Source organism: Oncorhynchus kisutch, linkage group LG11 (genome assembly GCF_002021735.2).
Source record: "Oncorhynchus kisutch isolate 150728-3 linkage group LG11, Okis_V2, whole genome shotgun sequence".
Classification (NCBI taxonomy): domain Eukaryota; kingdom Metazoa; phylum Chordata; class Actinopteri; order Salmoniformes; family Salmonidae; genus Oncorhynchus; species Oncorhynchus kisutch.
The window spans coordinates 56,517,918-56,542,207 of NC_034184.2; the positions used below are offsets into that span (position 1 = coordinate 56,517,918).

Consider the following 24,290-nt stretch of genomic DNA (forward strand, 5'->3'; position numbering starts at 1 on the left):
ACAGCCTTGGTTTCTCAAATGATTTTTATTTTATTTATTTTTATTTTACCTTTATTTAACCAGGTAGGCAAGTTGAGAACAAGTTCTCATTTACAATTGCGACCTGGCCAAGATAAAGCAAAGCAGTTCGACAGAGAAAACGACACAGAGTTACACATGGAGTAAAAACAAACATACAGTCAATAATGCAGTATAAACAAGTCTATATACAATGTGAGCAAATGAGGTGAGAAGGGAGGTAAAGGCAAAAAAGGCCATGATGGCAAAGTAAATACAATATAGCAAGTAAAATACTGGAATGGTAGTTTTGCAATGGAAGAATGTGCAAAGTAGAAATAAAAAATAATGGGGTGCAAAGGAGCAAGAGGCGATTGCCTCGCCTGGTTGCCCATCTACTTATCTGATAGAGTTCAGTGTGTCAAATCGGAGGGTCTGTTGTCTGGGCCTCTGGCAGTCCTTATGGGGGTGCCACAGGGTTAAATTATTGGACCGACTCTCTTCTCTGTATACATCAATGATGTCGCTCTTGCTGCTGGTGAGTCTCTGATCCACCTCTTTGCAGGTGACACCATTCTCTATACTTCTGGTCCTTCTTTGGACACTGTGTTAACAACCCTCCAGGGGAGGTTCAATGCCAATCAACTCTCCTTCCGTGGGCTCCAATTGTTCTTAAATACAAGTAAAACTAAATGCATGCTCTTCAACCGATCGCTGCCTGCACCTGCCCGCCTGTCCAGCATCACTACATTGCCCATCTATAATTTTGCCCAAACAACTACCTCTTTCCCTACTGTACTTATTTACTTATTTACTTATTTATTTTGCTCCTTTGCACCCCATTATTTCTATCTCTACTTTGCAAATTTTCGCCACCATAGCCTTTTTTGCCTTTACCTCCCTTATCTCACCTCACTTGCTCACATTGTATATAGACTTATTTTTCTTCTGTATTTTTGACTGTATGTTTGTTTTACTCCATGTGTAACCTTGTGTTGTTGTATGTGTCGAACTGCTTTGCTTTATCTTGGCCAGGTCGCAAATGAGAACTTGTTCTCAACTTGCCTACCTGGTTAAATAAAGGTGAAAAAATAAATAATATGGATCTGGTCAAAAATAGTGTATTAACTATGTAGGGAACAGGGCGCCATTTGGGACACAACCAGGTAGTATTTATCTCTGGTACATTGGTAATGACCATGCTGTACACAACTCTATGCCACAATCACAGACAAACAGATGCATCTATCTGATCTGCTGTGCTAGGAGTCAGCACTTCCTCTCTTAATGTTCCTTTGTTTCTACCTCTAAGTGGAGATAGACATGAAAAGCTTTGGCTGCGTGCACCAAAGACATGAGGGATCACTTTGGTGTTTTTTTGGTCTCTGCCACTTTTAATCTTGGGCAGAAAAGACTGCTTTCTTTTCTTTCCTCTTTCATCTCAGTCAGGCAACATGGAGGATTTGTGTTTTCTCCTTTTGTCTTTTCTTTTCTTCTGATTCTCTCCTTCTTTCTCTCCCTCTACCAGTGGTAGTGACATTAATCCTCATACTTTATACTTTATTCAGCCCAAGCCACATCAAATGTTTAACCGAGTTAAGGTTCCAAATTAGTGCGATCATCTCTCTATGTCAGTTTAAATTAGTGATCTGTCATATTCAGCTGTAATGGAAGTCGGGCCAGGCGTAACTGAAAGGTCACAAATCTTATAGTCTTATAGTTCTACCGTATCATGACCAATTTGTTCATGTAACTAACAGGTGACAGGAACAAGTTGTTTCTTCCTCCTCCTTGGCCAATCGACAACTCTAAACCTTTTGAGTGGGCAGAGATTATCCATAAGGCATGACAACACACCGTGTCCCTATACTGTTCTGCATATCACACCAACCTATGTCCAGATTAGCAGAACAACCAGAACACAACTGATTCCAATCTATTTCTAAGCTAACTATTGTGGTGGATCCCTTCTGTTTCCTTGTTTCCCCAGTCTTCCTCCACCCCTAGAACACTGAAAATACCCCAAAAAGAGACATTGCTTTCGATAAGCTCATACGTTCAATTTGTTCTGCCAATTACGATCTGCCAGCCTGCCAGTGTGATGAAGGCCATTGCTTAATGGGGTGGAATGCCACCCTGTCATACCCCACCCCTCTCCTCCTATCGCACCCCACCCGACAAAGCAGGACCAAGAGGGAGTGAGAGGGGCCGAGACCCCCTGCCTTTTCTGGGGGCCCAGTCAAGAATTGTCTGACAGATTGGCTGAGGCACTAACCAGTCAGGTCTTCAAAGAAACAAAGAGGTCGGGGGAGACCGGGAGAAGAAGAATGGGCTGGCAAATGAGAAAGAGACATATTGAAAGGGACAAGAGAGGAGTTGAAGGAGGTAGAGGGAAAGAAACATATTGAACTGATAGAGAGAGCAACCTTTTGACCATCTGTTCTGTGGAAGATGACAACAGCCCTCATCTGTATTTTTAGTACCATACAACAGACTAAATTATGTTGTCAGGAAGATGAAAGAGACTGGAAAGGCTTGGAGAGGAAGCAAAAAAGAGCCAAATATGTTGACAGAAAAGAAAATAAACATGGCTTACAGCGCAAATATGGGTAATTCACATTTACATAACTTAACAGGCGATCTTATCAAGAGTGACTTGCAGGAGCAATTCGGGTCAAGTGCCTTACTCAAGGGCACATCAGCAGATTTGTCACCTAGTCAGCTCGGGGATTCGAATCAGCTACTTTTTGTTTACTGGCCCCACTATGCTACCTGCTGCCACGGTTATGTTTGGAGTATTCCAATATCAAAATAGCTTGGAACAGTTGATAATAAGAGCCACCGGTCGCATAATAATATGCTACTAATTAAAAACCAATGATAAAGCATTTTATTTGGTATAGCACATTTCATAAACCCAGAGTGCTTGAACAAAGCCACGCCACATCACACTTCCTTCCTGTAGCTAATATATTTACATTTTCTGTCTAAGCATGTTGAGTAATTCTTCTCCCACTTTGTTCTGAAGTGGAAAGAAGTTAAAAAACAACATGCACAAATCTGCATCCCAAAGCGCATCCTATTCCCTATACTGTATAGTGCACTACTTTTGAGCAAGGCTCATATTGGGACACACACTTAAAACACTCAACACTTAACACTTCACTATATTAATTTCACGATTGCTTTAAATTAAATAGCGTTTTTTCCTCCCTCTCCTCTTTCCAGATGATCATTTTTCTTTATTCTGAACAGGGATAAGATTTTCTGTGACCATGTTTAATGGAGGCTTTGTAGGTACTGGCATGCATCTAATTTCCCAAATCTTGACGGAAATCTGAAAAACAAATTGCTTTGTCTCTGAATGGGCAAGGCAGGGCAAAATAATGTTGTTTTAAGTTTCATATTTTGTGCCTATAAATCCTTATGAAGATCAGTTTGTGTAGGACATACACAAACTGAGAGAGAAAAATAGATAATTAAAAAAAATCTTTCTTCCTTTCCTCTCCCTTCCTCTTTCTCTGTTTTCTACTTCGCTGCTCAAGGAAATTAGTCAACCCTCTCTGCCTCCATCTCCACATAAGGTACTTTATTCACTTGCAAATACTGAAAGATAAAATGAGTGGCTTTTGTGGCACAAAAACCCATCCCTGCCCACCCTGTATAACAATATAATTTAATTTTGTCCTTTTCTCTCACGCTCATTGTTTTATTCCAGCTCTCTTGCACTTTCTCTGTCTTCAATCGCTGGTGCCTCTCTCTCTCTCTCTCTCTCTCTCTCTCTCTCTCTCTCTCTCTCTCTCTTCAATCGCTGGTACCTCTCTCTCTCGCTCTCGCTCTCTTGCTCTCTCTCTCTTGCTCTCTCTCTCTCTTGCTCTCTCTCTCTTGCTCTCTTTCTCTCTCTCTCTCTCTTGCTCTCTCTCTCTCTCTCTCTCTCTCTCTTGCTCTCTTGCTCTGCTCTGAGAAGCATTTCCATCCCCTGCCCCAGGTTGCATATTTCTGGTTGCGGACCCCTGATTGTACACAGCAGCCAATGGTCCTTTAGTCTGATTGGCTCCTGGGCAAGATGACACTGTGGATGAAAACGTGGAGACAGAAAGAGAGAGAGAGAGCTTGTGGAAAGCAAAAGGGAGAGAGCCTGGAGAGAGAGAGCGTGGAGAGAAAGAGAGAGAGAGAGAGACAGAGAGAGACAATGAGTGATAGAAGTAGAAACTTTACAAAGGACACCCAGTGTGGTTTAGAGGGAGCATGGACCCAAAGTAACTTTAGGGGAACTGATGCATTGCAGGCAGTTACTTCCACAACTTTACCAAGTGCAATTTAGTGAGAGTGGAGAGAAAAGAAGAGACGGATAAGAGAAGAAATAGCGAAAACTGTGTGAAAAGGACAGAGAAAGAAGGTAAGGTCTGGAATTTTTAATTATTCTGACTTCTCAAATGCCTTTCTACATGATCATCAATGAGAGATTTCAATTAAATTCTTCAATGGGTGTTACTGTTGGGACATTGCAGTCAATGATAATGGTTTTTTATTTCCTTTCTGCATGTTTAGAATGTTCAGTCATTGTCTTGATGTTATCCTTTGACATTTTTTTTTATATGTAGAAATGGAAATGAGAAACCTGTGCAAAGTGAGACAAGCTAACTGAAGCTGTAACCTGCTTATAATGTATGTTCATTTTGTACATCATTTTTATTTGTCAAGAATGGACTTGAGTAATTTGAGGAGAGAGTAATTGATCTGTGAGAATGCTTGTGGCAAAGTATAACTCGAATACAAACCTGGGCTCAACTGTATGGGGTCCTTCAGTACACGTCTAGCCCTGGCGGCAATTCCAATACGCTGTATTTAAAGTCTGGACTTTAGTTTAGTGTTCAAACCTCAGTCACAGTGAAGGCTTTAATTTTTCAACATGACGAGGACTTTTGTCATCTTCTTCAAAACCATTAAGCTGTCTCCTTGTCAACCGAAGCTGGGAAATAAACCGGATTGACAAGTGTGCACAAAGACACAAAGACATTGTAGCTATTATCCGTGTCAGAAGTTGGGACGATTAACGCTCATTCACGGAACTGAGTGACGCACATTATGCTGAGGTTTGGCTGTGTAGTCTCTGTAATAACTAACAACAGCTTCAAAGGGTTCCTAGACGATCTCAGGCTACATCCCAAAAGCCACCCTATTCCCTATATAGTGCACTACTTTTGACCAGAGTCCTATGGGCCCTAGTCAAAAGTAGTGCACTATAAAAGGAATAGGGTGACATTTGAGATGCACGCCCAGACGTTCCGACGCTCTACTCTCCCAGTCATGCAGTCGTGTTTTTAAACAACATTCCGACACAGACGGACAGGATAACAGAAAAGGAATCTCTGAATCGCTAAATGCCGAAGCGTTTATGCAGCAGAGAAGAAGTACATGACCTCTCTATCTCAACAACAACCTATCCCAATCTCTCCATCTGCAGAGATGTTTTGGAGTGATTATGAAGGGATATTCGAGTACTGAAGAGGCCCTCTGCTGTCTGCAGGGTCGCATCCCAAAAGGCACCCTATTCCCTATATAGGGCAGTACTTTTGAACAGGGCCCTGGTCAGAAGTAGTGCACTATGCAGGGAATAGGATGCCTTTGGGACGCAATCCCAGGACTCTGTTGGTTAATTTGTGGTGGAGTGACATGGATTGCAAACTTTCCTGGTGACACTCATGCCTCGTGACATAATTTCCATGCACCAGTGGTCAGGATGAATGCCAATTTGTGTGATTTAATTTCTCCATAAATCACAAAGATGTATTTTTATGTGCATGGGGAGAGAAAGAAAGAAAGAGAGAGAGAAAGAAAGAAAGAGAGAGAGAGCAGCACCAGCGATGGAAAGAGAAAGAAAGTGCAAGATGGTTGGAAAAAGACAATGAGCTTGAGAGAAAAGAAGGACGAAACGATATTATTATGGAAAAGAATAGGACAAAGGAGCAGGTAGGTAAAAATGTGGTGATAACTTTTGCCCTTCCCATGGCACTAAGGGTGCTAGCCCATTGCTCCAGACAGAGACAGCAACACTACGTGGTTCACAGCACATAATGTACTGTACATCCTATAATTTTCAGAGGCTCACACGTGGCCTCCAAGAACACATAGAGGAAGGATGGAGAGGAAGGGAAGAAGGATAGAGGGAGAGAGAGTGGGATATATAGCGAGGGTAGGGCATAATTAGGAGCACCACATTAAACAACCCATGGGGAGGGAAATAGAGCACCCTCACTTTGCAGCAGCAGCACAGACAGTGGCTGGGGTTACAGCCACACGGAGAGGCTGGGGGTTGGGAGTGCCAGCTACAATTAGGGAGTGTGGCAGAGGCAGGTTCAGAGCATGCCCCATGCCAGCTCTTCTTCCAGTCCTGGGGGGTGGAGGTGGGGTGTGAGGGACGAGAGGTTAGGATTGGGGGCAAGAGGGGTGCAGGCACACACACGCTTGCTTGCATACATACGCCGCGCACGCACATACACAAACATCTTCGCGATCTGAGAGTGATGGCATAGAGAAGACACACCTCCTATTGCTCCAAACAGCATTTGAAGATCACTGCCTCCCTCTGTGATATCACGTACCATAGACCCTTGGCCGCTGAAAAAATCACAAAACCTGGTAAATTTCTTCTGTCATATAAAAAAATATACCGATTACAAGAAATCATTGGAATGGGCATTACGACAAGGCACATGCAGGCTAAGGTACCGCAAATTAGTGGGGTTCAATCCAAAATTAACCTACTTTGAATAGTTTATGGAAAATCTATAATTCTATGACTTTTCTTTGAATATGAAAATGGCTTATGTTTTCTCAGTCTAGCATAGGTGGGAATCTGGCCACCCACACCAGGATGTTAAATGCCATACAACTCTCCTTCCGTGGCCTCCAATTGCTCTTAAATACAAGTAAAACTAAATGCATGCTCTTCAACCGATCGCTACCTGCACCTACCCGCCTGTCCAACATCACTACTCTGGACGGCTCTGACTTAGAATACGTGGACAACTACAAATACTTAGGTGTCTGGTTAGACTGTAAACTCTCCTTCCAGACCCATATCAAACATCTCCAATCCAAAGTTAAATCTAGAATTGGCTTCCTATTTCGCAACAAAGCATCCTTCACTCATGCTGCCAAACATACCCTTGTAAAACTGACTATCCTACCAATCCTCGACTTTGGCGATGTCATTTACAAAATAGCCTCCAATACCTTACTCAACAAATTGGATGCAGTCTATCACAGTGCAATCCGTTTTATCACCAAAGCCCCATATACTACCCACCATTGCGACCTGTACGCTCTCGTTGGCTGGCCCTCGCTTCATACTCGTCGCCAAACCCACTGGCTCCATGTCATCTACAAGACCCTGCTAGGTAAAGTCCCCCCTTATCTCAGCTCGCTGGTCACCATAGCATCTCCCACCTGTAGCACACGCTCCAGCAGGTATATCTCTCTAGTCACCCCCAAAACCAATTCTTTCTTTGGCCGCCTCTCCTTCCAGTTCTCTGCTGCCAATGACTGGAACGAACTACAAAAATCTCTGAAACTGGAAACACTTATCTCCCTCACTAGCTTTAAGCACCAACTGTCAGAGCAGCTCACAGATTACTGCACCTGTACATAGCCCACCTATAATTTAGCCCAAACAACTACCTCTTTCCCAACTGTATTTAATTTTAATTAATTTATTTATTTTGCTCCTTTGCACCCCATTATTTTTTATTTCTACTTTGCACATTCTTCCATTGCAAAACTACCATTCCAGTATTTTACTTGCTATATTGTATTTACTTTGCCATCATGGCCTTTTTTGCCTTTACCTCCCTTCTCACCTCATTTGCTCACATTGTATATAGACTTGTTTATACTGCATTATTGACTGTATGTTTGTTTTTACTCCGTGTGTAACTCTGTGTCGTTTTATCTGTCGAACTGCTTTGCTTTATCTTGGCCAGGTCGCAATTGTAAATGAGAACTTGTTCTCAACTTGCCTACCTGGTTAAATAAAGGTAAAATAAATTAAATAAATAAATAAAATGTTACCCATCAATGCTGCCCTAAATAACCCAGATACTGTGCATCCATCTTTCTCTGGGGTCAAATATATGAAGTGTCTCAGTGATGGCTACTTTCTCCACCATGCAAAATCAATTGTGGTTAACAAATTAGCCATGACGTATCTCCCTGTGGTTTTATGATGCTGGAGCCCCAACTCCGCCCCTCTTTCACGGTGACTCCGTCATTAATGGTCCATTTAGGAACGGGGGTCCTCTTAGATAGGGGTGAATGGAGGATACGGACATGCCCACTGTGAAATTAAGCCTTATGAATGACCTTAAAGGCAGACCTGGGTCTACATAGGAAATAGGACCACACTGTCACACCACACACAAAGTTGGGAGAAAGTCAGAACGTTATCTCTTCAATAGGTAGGCCTACATTGTGACATATCTGTTCAACTACACAGTGCCGCACCACATTAAGTTATATATCTGAAAGTTATCTATTCAACAGATATGTTGTTTACCACACTGTTGTTAGCACACACAAAGTGGAGAGGAAGTCAAAGTTATCTGTTCAGTGTTCAATGGCTACATTGTTGGAGTGTCATTGTTGATGGTTTGGTAAGCAGAGTGTATAACTCTGTTTTAGACAAGCACACCGCTGCTCCTGAGAAGAAAGTGCTCGCTCGACAGGAAGTAGGCAACCATCATGTGAGATTGACTTTGTGAAGAAAAAAAAATTCACATGATCTGCAGCAGAGCACAAAAGTCAGGCTGAGTTCACAGAGTCTGAGTGACTAACAGCAGAGGGTTTTTGTACAGTTCTGTTAGTTGTGATAGCCTTGTTTCATGTGTGTTGTTTTCCTCTTTAGTAGGCCTAAGGGAATGGTAGAAGGAAAGTAGTGGTTTTGATGGTATTTTTTCACCAAATATTAGTGCATGGTCTTTAATGGCACCCTATGGTAGGTCAAAAGTAGTGCACTATATAGGGAAAAGGATGCCATGCTGACCAGACTGACTGAGAGTTTGATGACTCAACAATATGGTCCTTTAATTTCTCGAACACCAGCTGTTACTGCTGTTGATTGTTACATCTCCTCCTTGATTGACACACACATTAGATACACAAGCACGCACTCAAACATGCAATGCACAAACACACACATAGACAGCGCAACAGGACGCTTTGAGAACGACACACATCTTTATAAGGCACGCTGTTCTCTTTGAAAGTTAAACTGTCTTTTACCGTTTCCCTCCGAAATCCTCAAGTCAGTAGAACATGTCATTGTGGTGGGAAAATACCTCTCCTTAAGCTTTCTCATATGATGTCTCCTCCACCAATCATCCCTTTACCCTCCTCCTTCCATCCATTAATTCATCCATCCATCCATTCCTCTGTTCTGGACAGGGGAATCTTGTGTGGTAGGTCGTAAAGGCAGGAGCAGCAAGAGCAGCTGCTAATCTGAAGAGCCATCAGATTAGTCTGAGGGAGATTTGTGGAATGTTTAGCCAGCACAACTATGTAGCATGTCACCTCATTAGACACAACAAAAAAAGAGGTAGAATGCAATGGGTGCATGCCCTGACCTCTGCCGGGAGCAGCACACACACACACAAACACACAATCGTGAACCCTGAGAGGGAAGGGCTGGGGGGGGTGAATGGGTGTGTGGAGGGTTTAGCGAGGAGATAATTTGACTTCATAATGAACAACATGGCGAATTGAATAGAAAGAATGGAGAGAGAATGGAAACAGACAGAATAGGATAGATCCAGGAGGGGCCCATGGGGGTCAGGGCTCACCCAGCCTGCAAGTGGCCCTCGTGGGGCTCTAAGTTCAAGATTGCATCCCAAATGGCACCCTATCCCCTATATAGTGCACTACTTTTTAACTGGGCCCATAGGGAATAGGGGGCCATTTGGGATATATCCCCTGAGTTCGAGGGCCAGGGTGGCTAGTAGCCATATACCCCCTCGTATCAGGGGCTCTGTAACAATACCACCACTCTCAGCACCCTCCCCTAGCCTCCAGTCTCTTTGTGACTCTTCAATAATGATTAACTGTGTTTGGAGACTGGGAGTGTCCACGGCGGCACAATGAGCTCTCTCTTACACGATATAATAGAGCTCAACATAGTCTCTCTTTCTCTGCTCTCTTTCTTTCTTTTGTTCTCCCCCCCCCACTTCCCATCTCTTTCTCCACGCCCACTGCTAGCAGTCTTTTCTTTCCATTTTTCTCTTTTCCCTTTCCCCTCTCTGCATTATCACGACACAGCTGTCCGTGTTCTGCCCCTTGCAGCTTGTTAATAGAGAGGAAATATATTGTGGTGGAGGCAAACAGATGTTACCACCTCACTGACAAATGGAAAGAAAAACAAGTAAGAGTCATAAAGGCACCGTTTGAGTAGAGCATATGAAAGACATTGATTAAATGTAAAACATTACTTGAAATCAATACAAAACATCAAAAGATCCACAGCACCATGAAATAATGATTGACCTTGCTTGCTCTGATTATTGTGGGCAGTTCGAGTGCAGGAAAAATAACTTTAGCAAATAAACTTGACATTTGGAAATCAGTTATCAAGTCAGTGCCTACACCCGCTAAATGGTGGAAATACTCTTCCTCCGTCTCTCCATTTCTCTACCGCTCTCAACTCTTTCCACTCTCTCCACTTCCTCTTTGCCAAACTCTACTTTGTGGAATGGTGCGCCACTTGTTGCATGTTGCCCTATCAGGCATGTAGCATGTACAGTAGGTGTGAGTAGCGTTTAGTACACAAATGTAATTCTATTCGGACACAAACACTCCAATCTCATGACATCACACCCTGAGGCCATTAGCAGAAGGCAGACAGCGAACCTCTCACCTCCTCTACTAAGGCAGCAGAAAGAGAGAGGGGAGAGGGAGACAGGGGGAAATGGAGAAAGATGAGAGAAGGAGAGTGTGAGAGGCGGAGAGGGAGATAGATGAGGGAGTGAGAGTGGAGAAGAGGGGGAGAGAGAGCGGCAGGGAGAAACAGCAGCGCATCTCTCACTTCCCCTATGACAGGCAGCAGAAAGAGAGAGGTAGAAAAGGGGAGAGAGGGAGAGAGGGGAGAGGGAGAGAAGCAACTACACGCTTAGAGAAGACAGCCAGAGAGAAATGAAAGAAGTTACTGTTGTTCTTATAAACTGCAAATAGAGGGGGAAGCAGAAATCACCAACAATGCAGAAAGAAGAGAGAGAGAGAGAGATATAGGGTTTGAGGGTGGTTGCTACAGTCCAAGCCAGGGGTCTACAATATTTTTTTTGTATAAGAGGTACTTAAAAAAAATGTCTCCATCTACAAATTTATTTAGCATTGATTTTAGAATGGGAAAAATGACAATTATATATAGAGAAACAACACAGTTGCATGTTCAGAGTGCATGTAAATGTAAACATCACCATACCATTGTCTGGGGGGAAAGAAATATTACAATTGACCTTTAATTGAGGACTGTGTCTGGCCAGCAATACTGCACACATCATGGTATAGTTCGCAAAACTAAGGTGAACTTGCTTAATACAAATAATCATGATAACATTCTATCAGGTAAGCCTATATTGTAGTTAACATTTTATTGTGAAGATTCTGGGGAAAGCCTTTCTGTCTACCCAGAAGATGGTTGTCATTAGCATCGCTAACTGGCTAAACTAAAAGGGATACACAAATGCACTCACGCACCACACAGACAGATGGGTAATATTGCTGTAAGTGAAATGGCATATATTGTGTTACGTTTGGCTTTTTGAGCCAATAGTGTCTAACCAGCGGTGGGATAATGTCAATTTGGCTTTGATGGGATAGTAAAAAATCTAATCAAATGCTATTGGTCTCGTACACATATTTTGCACATGTTACCACAGGTGCAATGAAGTGCTTATGTTTCTATCTCCAACAATGCAGTAATTGTAACGGTTTTCGTCTGGTGAAGGAGAAGAGGTCCAAGGTGCAGCGTGGTAGGTGTCCATGTTGATATTTATTAACACTGAACACATAAACTAAATAACAAGGAGACCGAACGAAACAGTTCTGTGTGGAAAGCACAGACACAGAAAATAATCACCCACAACCAAACTGGGGAAAACCGGCTACCTAAGTATGATTCTCAATCAGAGACAATGATCGACAGCTGCCTCTGATTGAGAACCATACCAGGCCAAACACAGAAATACAACATAGAAAAAAGAACAGACTACCCACCCCAACTCACTCCCTGACCAAACTAACACAAAGACATAATAAAGGAACTAAGGTCAGAACGTGACAGTAAAACCTAACAATACACACAAATACAAAACATAGAAAGGAATTAAGAAATATCAGAACGTGCAATATCCATAATAAATGTATATACACCCTACATCACTACACACTACCGGTCAAAAGTTTTAGAACACCAACTCATTCAAGGGTTTTTCTTTATTTGTACTATTTTCAACATTGTAGAATAAAAGTGAAGACATCAAAAATATAAAATAACACATATGGAATCATGTAGTAACCAATAAAGTGTTAAACAAATCAAAATATATTTTATATTTGAGATTCTTCAAATAGCCACCCTTTGCCTTGATGACAGCTTTGCATACTCTTGGCATTCAAGGCATTCACACTCTTGGCATTCACTCTTGCACACTCTTAGCTTAAAGTGGTCCTATGGACAGATACTCCAATTTCCGCTGTGGAGCTTTGCAGCTCCTTCAGGGTTGTCTATGGTCTCTTTGTTGACTCTCTGATAAGGCCCTCCTTGCCTGGTCTGTGAGTTTTGGTGGGCGTCCCTCACTTGGAAGGTTTGTTGTGGTGCCATATTCATTCAATGTTTTAATAATGGATTTAATGGTGCTCCGTGGGATGTTTAAAGTTTAGGATATTTTTTATAACCCAACCCTGATCTGTACTTCTCCACAACTGTGTCCCTGACCTGTTTGGAGAGCTCATTGGTCTTCATGGTGCCTCTTGCTTAGTGGAGCCCCTTGCTTAGGGGTGTTACAGTCTCTGGGGCCTTTCAGAGCAGGTGTATATATACTGAGATCATGTGACAGATCATGTCCATTACATGAACTCCAAATAAAAATAAATTTAAAATACAGGTTGTAATGCCACAAAATAGGAAAAATGCCAAGGGGGATGAATACTTTTGCAAGGCACTGTATGTGCTTTCAAAATTGTTTGGGGAGCTACTCATGGGTTGAGAGCTACTGGTAGCTCGCGATCTACCTGTTGGAGCCCCTTGGTCTAAGCACAACACAATAAATGGGGAAGGAAGAAGCTAAATGCAGAAGGGTTTCGTGCTCAAGCTGGTATCAGAGTTTAGTATCATGCCTGGTCCCTCTCAGGTTAACCTGCAGCCCCTAGAAGACATACCTCTCCCCAATCTCTCCCTCTCCGCTCCTACTCTAAACGCACCTCATCTGAAGTGTGAGAGGCCCCACTAATTAAGTTTTAATACAGCTCTCTATCTTTCTACCACACACAAGCACATGCACGCACTTCCACATCAAACACGCACACACACACAGACGTAAGCACGCATACACACACACACATTAAATATCACTCACCAAATAGCAGAAAAGAAGAGGAATCGATGGTTATACACAATAGGCTGGGATCATTGTCATCCCTCCATCTTTACATCTTTTCATTCATCCATACTTTCCTCCTTTCCTCCTTAGTTTCAGAGAAGAACGAAACAGCAAAGGAGCTTATAGGCCAAGGACGATAGTGTCATGACACAACAATGACAGCTACATTTGAAGGGTTTTGAAATTCATCTCTGCTTTCTTTTTTCTCTAGCCATTTAAGGACCTTCCCAGGACGTAAGAGATAAAGGCACGACATCGGTGGGTCATTGGATCCCTAAAGAAAACACAAAACAATTTGCTTTGTGGTTGAGTATCCATCATGGGAGATCGACTTCATCACTATCTTGGGGGTGGTAGGCCTGTCTACACCCTACTACTCCTACTAGCTCTAGCCCTGCTGACCCTGTTGTGTGAGGCCCAGGGCCGTATGGATAAAGCCAGGTCACAAGAGGAAAATAGAGCAGGGCTGTTGAGGAGGGTGAAAAGAGGCTGGGTATGGAACCAGTTCTTTGTGCTGGAGGAGTACACTGGACTGGAGCCGCTATACATTGGAAAGGTGAGTCGACACACACAGACATGCATGAACACATACACACACACACACACACACACACCCACGCACATACCCCCTCTCCAGGTGTCTCCTATTTTTCCCCGTTATCCACCGTGTATGTCACGACTTCCGCCGAAGTCGGATCCTCTTCTTGTTCGCGCGGCATTCGGTGATCGACGTCATACTTTCTAGCCATCGCCGCTCCATTTTTCATATATCTATTTGTCTTGTCTTGATTTCATACACACCTGGTTTTCATTTCCCCAATCAATCTACTTGTATTTAACCCTCTGTTTCCCATCATGTTTTGTGTGTAATTGTTTACATGTCAAGTGATGTTCGTTAAGCGCTTTACTTTATTGTTCCGTTTTTTGAGCGCGTTTGTTTTGGTTGGTTGGTCAGGGTGTGATCTGAGTGGGCATTCTATGTTGGATGTCTTGTTTGTCTATTTCTATGTCTGGCCTGATATGGTTCTCAATCAGAGGCAGGTGTTAGTCATTGTCTCTGATTGGGAACCATATTTAGGTAGCCTGGGTTTCACTGTGTGTTTGTGGGTGATTGTTCCTGTCTCTGTGTTTTGCACCAGATAGAGCTGTTTTTGGTTTTCCACGTTTATTGTTTTTGTTAGTTTATTCATGTCTAGTGTCTTTATTAAAAAAACATGAATAACCACCACGCTACGTTTTGTTCCGCCTCTCCTTCACCTAAAGAAAACCGTTACAACCTGACTTCGCCTTCATACACACCCTGGCAGTGTATTTATACCTGCGTTTTCGGTTTGTCTATTGCCAGTTCGTCTTGTTTTGTCAGGTTTTACCAGCATGTTTCCTGTTTCACCAGTTATCAAGGCTTCCTGGATCTGACCTTTCTGCCTGCCCTGTCCCTGATCCTGCCTGCCGTTCTGGCCCTTTTTGACCCTGCCTTGGATTACGAACCTCTGCCTACTCTTGTTCTGCCCCTTTTCCTGCCCCTTTGTTTTAAAAAAATATTCTGAGAACTGAACCATCCGCCTCCTGTGTCTGCATCTGGGTCATATCCTGAGTTGGGATAATACGAACTGGCCATGACTGACCCAGCAGACTCAGACCAGCTCCACAATACTGTTTCACCCCAAGGAGCCACCATTGGAGGACACAAGGACTTACTACTTAACCTTATGGAGGGACACCATACCTTGATGGAACGCCATGACCATGCCTTCAATGCTTTGTTGGAACAATTCAGCGGACTATCTACTAGGTAGCAAGCCACCACGGTATCCTTCCAGACTCGTAGTAACCCCGCTACCAGAGTTGCTTCTCCCCAGCCTACCCGGCTTCCCGAGAACCCTGCTTACCTCCTCCAGAGCACTACGCTGGAGATCCTGGGAACTGCTGGGCAGGTCATATTTCAGATACAGCCCTCCTTGTTTCCTTCAGGTCATTCTAAGATAGAGTATCTTATAACGCTAATGTGAGGGAGCTCACCTGGGCTACAGCTGTGTGGGAGCAACAATCTAGCATTTGCCTTAGTCTGGAGGATTTCATGGCGGAGGTAAGGATGGTGTTCGATTCTCCTGTGTCTGGGAGAAAGGTAGCTCGGAAGCTACTTCCGCTGCGTCAAGACTCCTGGAAAAGACAGTAGACTTTTTGGCCACCAAAAGTGCCTGGAACACAGAGTTCCTGTTCGACACCTTCTTTCAAGGATTATTGGAGGGAATTAAAGTTGAGCTGCCAATGGGGAGCTGCCCATGGACCTCAACTCTCTCATAGCCCTGACAATAAGAATTGATGGGCAGTTACGGGAACGGAGCAGGGAGAGGAGGTCTGTTCCCAGCCACACGCGTTCGTCCACGTGTTCCCCATTGCCTCCAAAGAATCTCGGAAGTCTCTGACGCATGCATTCCCGAGAGAATCCGATGTCACCCGAGTTCTCCCGGGATTCATCGAGGACTGTTGCCACCTCCTGAGCCCATGCAACTGGGCAGGGCTAGATTGTCTACTGGGGAACGTTTATGCTGACTGAGCGCCAAAAGTTGTATGTATTGTGGTATTTCAGGACATGACATATCCCCCTATCGAGTAAAAGACCAGGCTCATCAGTAGGTAGGAGGACGCTGGTGGTCCATACAGGGAGTCTCCCATCTCCCGTTACTCACACTCCTCTCCATGCTATCCTACTGTGGGGAGACCGGTCTTATTCTCTCCGGGTGCTCATGGACTCTGCAACCGACGGGAGCTTTATAGATGCTACCCTGGTGTCGGAACTGAGCATCTCTACACAACACCTCTCCATTCCCATGGACTCCAGAGCATTGGACGAAAGCTGTATTGGCAGGGTCACTCACAGTATGGTTCCCATCAACCTGCGAGTGTAAGTTAACTACAGTGAGTCCATGCAGTTTCTGCTCATTGAGTCTCCTCATGTGCCTGAGGTTTTGAGATTGTCATGGCTCCAGACGCACAACCCCTTGATCGACTGGGCTACGGAGTCTATTTTGGGTTGGAGCACTTTCTGTCATGCACATTGCCTCAAGGCGGCACAGCCTGTCCCTGGGCGTCCTTCTGCGGGCTTGGGGAAAGCCTCAGACCTCTCAGCCATTCCCACTGAGTACAATGACCAGGAGATTTTCAACAAATTTCAACATAGCAGCACCCACTCGTAGCACGCGCTCCAGCAGGTGTATCTCACTGGTCACCCCCAAAGCCAATTCCTCATTTGGTCATCTTTCTTTCCAGTTCTCTGCTGCCAATGATTGGAACAAACTGCAAAAATCTCTGAAGCTGGAGACTCATATCTCACTCACTAGCTTTAAGCACCAGCTGTCAGAGCAGCTCACAGATCACTGCACCTGTACATAGCCCATCTGTAAACAGCCCATCTATCTACCTACCTCATCCCCATACAGTATTTATTTATCTATCTCCTTTGCACCCCAACATCTCTACTTGCACATTCATCTTCTGCACATCTACCATTCCATTGTTTAATTGCTATATTGTAATTACTTCGCCACCATGGCCTATTTATTACCTTAACTCCCTTATCTTACCTCATTTGCACTCACTATATATAGATGTATTTTCTTGTGTTCTACTTATTGACTATGTTTTGTTTATTCCATGTGTAACTCTGTGTTGTTGTATGTGTCGAATTGCTATGCTTCATCTTGGCCAGGTCGCAGTTGCAAATGATAACTTGTTCTCAACTAGCTTACTAAAGGTGAAAAAAAAACATGCACCACAACTCTTCCTCTTCATCAACCCTACTACACTATTGACCTCCTCCCTGGCACTACATCTCATCAGGGGGCAGCATTTCTCCCTGTCTGGTCCGGTGACCAAGACCACGGAAGTGTACATTGAGGACTCGCTGCACGGTTAATTGCAAGGTTCATCCTTAATTCATCCTCCTAGCTGCAGGGTTAATTCATCCTTCTTCCTCCCCGTCCACCCTGCGCCCGTGTATCGACTACCGGGACCTAAATGACATCACAGTAAAAATAAATGCAAATAAATCCACTCTTCTCCTCGGCTTTCGCGCCTCTCCATGAGGCGAAAAGTTTTAGGTTGGACCTTCGGAACGCATACCATCTGTTTTCGGAGACGAGGGGAAGACAGCCTTTAACACGGCTAGTGGGTACTATGCGTACCTGGTTATGCCATTTGGACTGACCAACGCTCTCACGGTGTTCCAAGCCCAGGTCAACGACGTGCTCCGTGACATGTTGAACAGTGTTCGTGTTTGTCTTGTGCATGTCTCCACTCCCACCAAGTTTCTCCTATTTTTCTCCATTATCCCGTGAATTTATACCTGTTTTTTCTGTTTGTCTGTTGCCAGTTCGTCTTGTTTTGTCAGGTCATACCAGTGTGTTTCCCATTTCTCAAGTTCTTGTTTTCCAGTCATTCTGGTTCCGACCCGGTTTCTGACTCTGCCTTGGATTACGAACCGCCGCCTGCCCGCGACCTGCCCTTTTTCTGCCGCTTTGTTATAATAAATATTCGGAGAACCGAACTACCCGCCTCCTGTCTCTGCATCTGGGTCATATCCTGTGTCATGATATACATGTGCTAACTGCATGTCACTTTGGATAAAAGCATCTGCTAAATGCCCACCATCATTACTATTGAACTGTTTGATGACAGTTCTCAACTTTTCAATCAATGTCGTCGCGGTCGGCTGGATGTGGTCTCTGATAGCTGCAGGGTTTATCATCATTGATCAACTGTTCAATCCACTTCAACGCTTGAGTGACCAAGGTATCTTCCTGTGCCAATGAATCTCTGTGTCTGCCTCCCAAATGCTATCCTATATTCCCTGGTGCACTACTTTTGGCCAGGGCCCATGGGGTTCCCATGTGGCCGTGGTCAAGAGTAACGCACTATGTAGGGAATAGGGTGCCATTTGGGACACAAGCTCTTATCACGGCACAAGGCGAGACCCAGATGCAGACACAGGAGACAGATGGTTGGAGTCTTGCACTGTTTATTAATCCAAAAAGGGGTAGGCAAGAGAATGGTCATGAACAGGCAAAAGGTCAAAACCAGTTCAGAGTCCAATAGGTACCGAAGGGCAGGCAGATTCAAGGTCAGGGCAGGCAGGAAAGTAGTCCAGAGTTAGACAGTGATCAAAACCCGGGAAGACTAGGAAAAGAGAATAGAAATGGTATGAATAGTATGGGGAAAAACACGCTGGTTGACTTGACTAAACATACAAGACGAACTGGCACAGAGAGACAGGAAACACAGGGATAAATACACTGGGGAAAATAAGACAATCACAGGGACAGGTGAAACAGATCAGGGCGTGACACCTCTGCACATACAGTACATTCCACATTCATTTATATGGAGCACTAGTGTGGATGAGTGTCTAGAATATCTTTCGTTCCATTTACTTAACACTTGTCTGAGCCTATATAACAAAGCAGAGGAGACCCTCTCAGTGTGAAAGGTGTCTAGCCAGGAATTAAACTTTAGATCTATAGATAGTGGAACTCTCCCAAAAAAAGGACTCTATTCCATGTTCCATTCATTTCTTTTACAGAAATCTTCTGAACCACCATCTTGTGACGTGAAACAGTGAAGTAGTGAAATGTCACAGATTCAGTGAAGTCAAATAATAGCATCACATATTCATATTCAGTCTGCGTCTCAAATGGCACCCTAGTGCACTACATTTGACCAGGGCCCTACAACAAAGGTGTACTTTCTAACCTCTCTTGACCTCTAACCTCTGACCCCTAACCTCTGACCTGTGACCCCCACAGCTCCACTCAGACATGGACCTAGGGGATGGCTCAATCAAGTACATACTATCAGGAGACGGTGCCGGCACCACCTTCACCATTGATGACAGTACAGGAGACATCCATGCCATCAAGAGGCTGGACCGCGAGGTCAAGGCCCAGTACCTGCTGAAAGCCCAGGCCTGGAACAGACAGACAGACCGACCCCTAGAGCCCGAATCTCAGTTTATCGTTAAGATCCAGGACATCAATGACAATGAACCTAAGTTCCAGGATGGGCCCTACCAAGCCACCATACCTGAGATGTCAACCATCGGTGAGTCAGTAGAGACTGTGGTGGTCAAAATCCCTTGAATGGATTTTACAATAGTGGAAACTCCCTCAAGCCAGTGGTTACACAAATGTTTTTAAATCCTTGACAGAAAGTGTGTAAGTGCACATTTTGGGAGAACTGTGGAGAATCGGCATATAAAGCCACAGTGTGCATCCAAAATGGCAGCCTATTCTCTATATAGTGCACTACGTTTGACCAGGACCCTTTCAGAAACACAGCTAGAGAGTGTAGCTGGACACCATGCTGCTGCCTCTACACGTTCCATTCATCCATTCATGAACAGTCTTTGCTTATTTTTTTATTCTAGTAGTTCAGTGAGCAAACTCTGTTTCTCTATTATACAGTATGTCTCTGTTGTGCTGGTTATTCACAGCAGTGTGTTTCTGCGAGTAGTGTATGCTGGGAAGGAGATGAGAATGTTCGGTTATGTGCGCACAATAGCCAAAATAATTATGTCTCTGCAGTATCGTCATAATGCCATCAAAATTATGTCTCTGCTTACACACTGCACCAGTGGGCTACAATATTTATAAATCCACCAGTGAGTGCAGATACCTTGAGGCGGAAAATAACTACACAGTTACTAATAGCCTACACCTATTGTCAACATTGAAGCAGTTTTATGCAGATGTGCCAATCCATTTTGTAAACAGGCCTTGTTGAAATAGCCATATAGAAACAGAAGGAGTCATTCCAGTTGTGTGGAAATATTTTTGCTCACCAAGTCACTCTATTTCTACTTCCCCCTCCCTCCCTCCCTCCCTCCCCGCCTCATTCCCAGGCACTGAGGTGATTCGGCTGACCGCTACAGATGCTGATGACCCTACATATGGTAACAGTGCCAGAGTGGTCTACAGCATTCTGCAAGGACAGCCATACTTCTCTGTGGAGCCCAAGACTGGTATGTAAAGCACAGGGGAAACCAAAACCAAAAGTGTCAAAACATCCTCAGACCTGCATTAATTAACAATAGTAGTTACAATGGATGTGCTTTAGTTATGTTAGTAGACTTCCATGTTTTGGCACATAACTGGGGCACTCCCATCTGCTACTCCAGGTAACACACACACACACATACAGGCTGAATATAATACAGTTTGAACGTAAACACATATGGCACATATCAACAGGGTTAAGAATGCCCTCTTGTGGCTGCCAATGGTAACAACTGGCAAATCCAAAATCAATAAGCAAATACATTCGCTACAGCGGAGTTCCCCAACTGGTGGCCTGCAAGTCGAATTCGGCCCGCAGTTGATTTTATTTGGTCCCCCAAGTTTTCTGAGCAAAAAATAAGTATATATACAGTACCAGTCAAAAGTTTGGACACACCTAGTCATTCAAGGGTTTTTCCTTATTTTTGTCTATTTCCAGTGTTGTAAAATTAACCCAATTTTAAATAAAATTACTCAACTAAAAGTGAAAGTCACCCAGTAAAATACTACTTCAGTAAAAGTAAAAAAGTATTTGGTTTTAAATGTGCTTAAATTAAAATTATAAATAATGAATAATGTATTATTTTAAGCAAACCAGACAACACGAGTTAGGTGAATGGATGATCTCCACGTGTGTGGTTCCCACCGTGAAGCATGGAGGAGGTCTGATGGTGTAGGGGTGCTTTGCTGGTCTGTGATTTATTGACAATTCAAGGCACACTTAACCAGCATGGCTACCACAGCATTCTGCAGCAATACGCTATCCCATCTGGTTCGCGCTTAGTGGGACTATCAATTGTTTTTCAACAGGACAATGACCCAACACACCCCCAGGCTGTGTAAGGGCTTTTGACCAAGGCGTGATGAACTGTTGCATCAGATGACCTGGCTTCCACAATCACTCAACCCAATTGAGATGGTTTGGGATGAGTTGGACAGCAGAGTGAAGGAAAAGGAGCCAACAAGTGCTCAGCATATGTGGGAACTCCTTCAAGACCGTTGGAAAAGCGTTCCAGGTGAAGCTGGTTGAGAGAATGCCAAGAGTGTGCAAAGCCGTCATCAAGGCAAAGAGTGGCTACTTTGAAGAATCTCAAATATAAAATATATTTTGATTTGTTTTACTTTTTTGGTTAACACATGATTCTATATGTGTTTTTTCATAGTTTTGATGTCTTACTATTATTCTACAATGTATAAAATAGTAAAAATAAAGAAAAAGCCTGAATGAGTAGCTGTGTCCAAACTTTTGACTGGCACATTTGCAAAAAAAATATCACAAAACCTGTTTTTGCTTTGTAATTATAGGGTAAGGTGTGTAGATTGATGGGGGAAAAAAATATTTGAATTAATTTAAGAATAAGGCTGTAACATAACAAAATATGGAAAAAGTTAAGGTGTCTGAGTACTGCGCCGTATATGTGATCGTATACAAATGTAAGCAAGGTTTGAAATTATGTTTTAGTCTAATGTTATATTTGTTTGGGCTTCTTGCAATAAATTTGCAGTCTCCAAATTATTGGTAATTATGTTCTGGCTACCTGACCATCCACTCAAGAAAAAATTCCCATGTAGCTGAATCAAGTTGAAGATCCCTGAACTACAGTATAACATTCTGACTTCATTCGTTAAAAGAAGACACTGGCTGCTACCGAAATGGCACTCCCCTATTCCCTTTTGCACTATATGGCTCCACTAAAAGAAAAATGCACTACATTTTTAATGCTGTGTTATTTGGTGCCCAGTCTGAGTCGTGTCCCTAATCTGCCTGACGACCCGTCATCTACTACCCTGCTAACCCTCCCATCACACCATTTCAAACTGTGACCTCTCTCTCCTCTCCACCGTCCCCCTCTTTCTCTCTCATTGTCCTCCCACTCTCTCTCTCTCTCTCCCCCTGTCCCCCCAGGCGAGGTGCGTGTGTCTCTGGCGGGCATGGACCGAGAGGTCAGAGAGATCTACTCCATCATCATCCAGGCCAAGGACATGGGAGGCCAGCTAGGGGGTCTGGCTGGAACCACTGTCGTCAACATCACCCTCAGCGACGTCAACGATAACCCACCCATGTTTGATCAGAGTAAGAAGCAGAGCCTCCTCTCTTCTCCTGTGCCTTTTTGTTTATTTGGATTCCATTCTTCATTTTATCTTCACAACTGTTTGTCATTCATCATTGTCATCATTCTCATTAACTATCTCCCTCCCTCTCCACACCTCTTGTTCTTCCTCTTCTGTCTTCAAAAATGGTGGATAAATGAAGATGTCCCACTCAGGCCATTTACCACTCAGGCCTTTTTCTTTTTACATTTCAGGTCTACTTAAGGGGTGGCTCTCTCATAGACACCAATGTGACAGCAGCTGGGTCTAGTCTACTTAGTTTATTGACTGTATATCAGTCAGAAAAAAATGGGAGTGGGATGTCTCGCTTCCTGTTCTCCAGCCCTCTCCACCACTTAATCAGCAGTGTATCCCCTCGCTTGTGCCTCTCCTTCAGACCATGCTCTCTCTCTCTCTCTCCTTCCTCTTCATCATCTACTTTGGCCACCAGTCTGCCACCAGCCCATTAACCCTCCCCACTCTCACACTATTATTTCTGTCCTCATCATCCCTCCATCAACTCCCATCCCCCACCCTCTCACTACTCTCCCTCTTTCCATCCCTCCTCGGCCACCAGTCGCCCCATGCCCCACCTCTCTTTCTTTCTTTCTCTTCACCCGGCCACCAGTCCCATTCCGGCCCCAATGCTGTCTCTTTGATTGGCCCCATTCCTGATCTCCACATTTCCGTCCAATGAGAGATCAGCAGTTCATCTCTCTCTATCATCTGTCTATCCTCAGCCATCCCCTAGCTTTCTGCCTGACTGGTGGTCTCGTTTTTTCCTCTCTCTCCCCCTTATTTCCCCCACGTCCCCCTCTCTTCTCTCAAATTAGTCACATCGCTTAAGTGAGACTTTAATACGTTGTGAGGAGCTTCGGGTGCGCTTGTCTGACAACCATAATGTGTGACCATTTCAGTTCAGACAGAGGGAGCACGGCAAATTGAGAACCGCTGTCACCCCTGTTTTTGAAATTAGGTTAAATTGTTGAAATTAATTCTCGTTGACCCATAAGACAATACAACCCAATTTACGAACCATCTCTCAGACTGAACCAATTTGTGCTCAACGGTCTGTGGTTTATCCTTCTAATGTCCTGGTGTAATTACATAAATGTGGCACCCTCTAGAGGAACAATGAGCTAACACATGTTATTACATAATACCTCATCAACTAAAGAAATGCATTTAACAATCTCTCTCCTCTCTCCTTCCCCTTCTCAGAGCTGTATCAGATGAGTGTTCTGGAGTCGGCTCCCGTGGGATCTGTTGTGGGTCGTATCCGGGCGAAGGATCGTGACATTGGCATCAACGCAGAGATGAGGTACAGCATCATTGACGGAGACGGGAGGGACACCTTCGACATCAGCACAGACCCCACCAACCTCTTTGGCATCATCACCATCAAAAAGGTACAGAGGGTAGACTTCAATGAAAGGTTACACCAATGAAAACACACACACGGGGTAGACTTCAATGAAAGGTTACACCAATGACAACACACACA

At 43.9% G+C, this 24,290-nt stretch overlaps 1 protein-coding gene across 2 annotated transcripts in view; it reads left to right on the top strand.

Moving 5' to 3' along the window:
- LOC109875881 (cadherin-20) overlaps positions 1 to 24,290 on the top strand; it is a 116,672-nt gene that overhangs the window by 79,965 nt on the left and 12,417 nt on the right. The window contains exons 1-6 of one of the 2 annotated variants that reach the window (XM_031835952.1): positions 4,146 to 4,396; positions 13,858 to 14,202; positions 19,448 to 19,742; positions 20,542 to 20,661; positions 22,602 to 22,769; positions 24,008 to 24,195. In XM_031835952.1, coding sequence (XP_031691812.1) covers positions 13,966 to 14,202; positions 19,448 to 19,742; positions 20,542 to 20,661; positions 22,602 to 22,769; positions 24,008 to 24,195 — 1,008 coding nt within the window. In that variant the 5' untranslated portion in view covers positions 4,146 to 4,396; positions 13,858 to 13,965. Of the gene's footprint in view, positions 1 to 4,145; positions 4,397 to 13,857; positions 14,203 to 19,447; positions 19,743 to 20,541; positions 20,662 to 22,601; positions 22,770 to 24,007; positions 24,196 to 24,290 lie in introns of those variants that run through there. The other variant, XM_020468318.2, reaches the window with a different exon arrangement.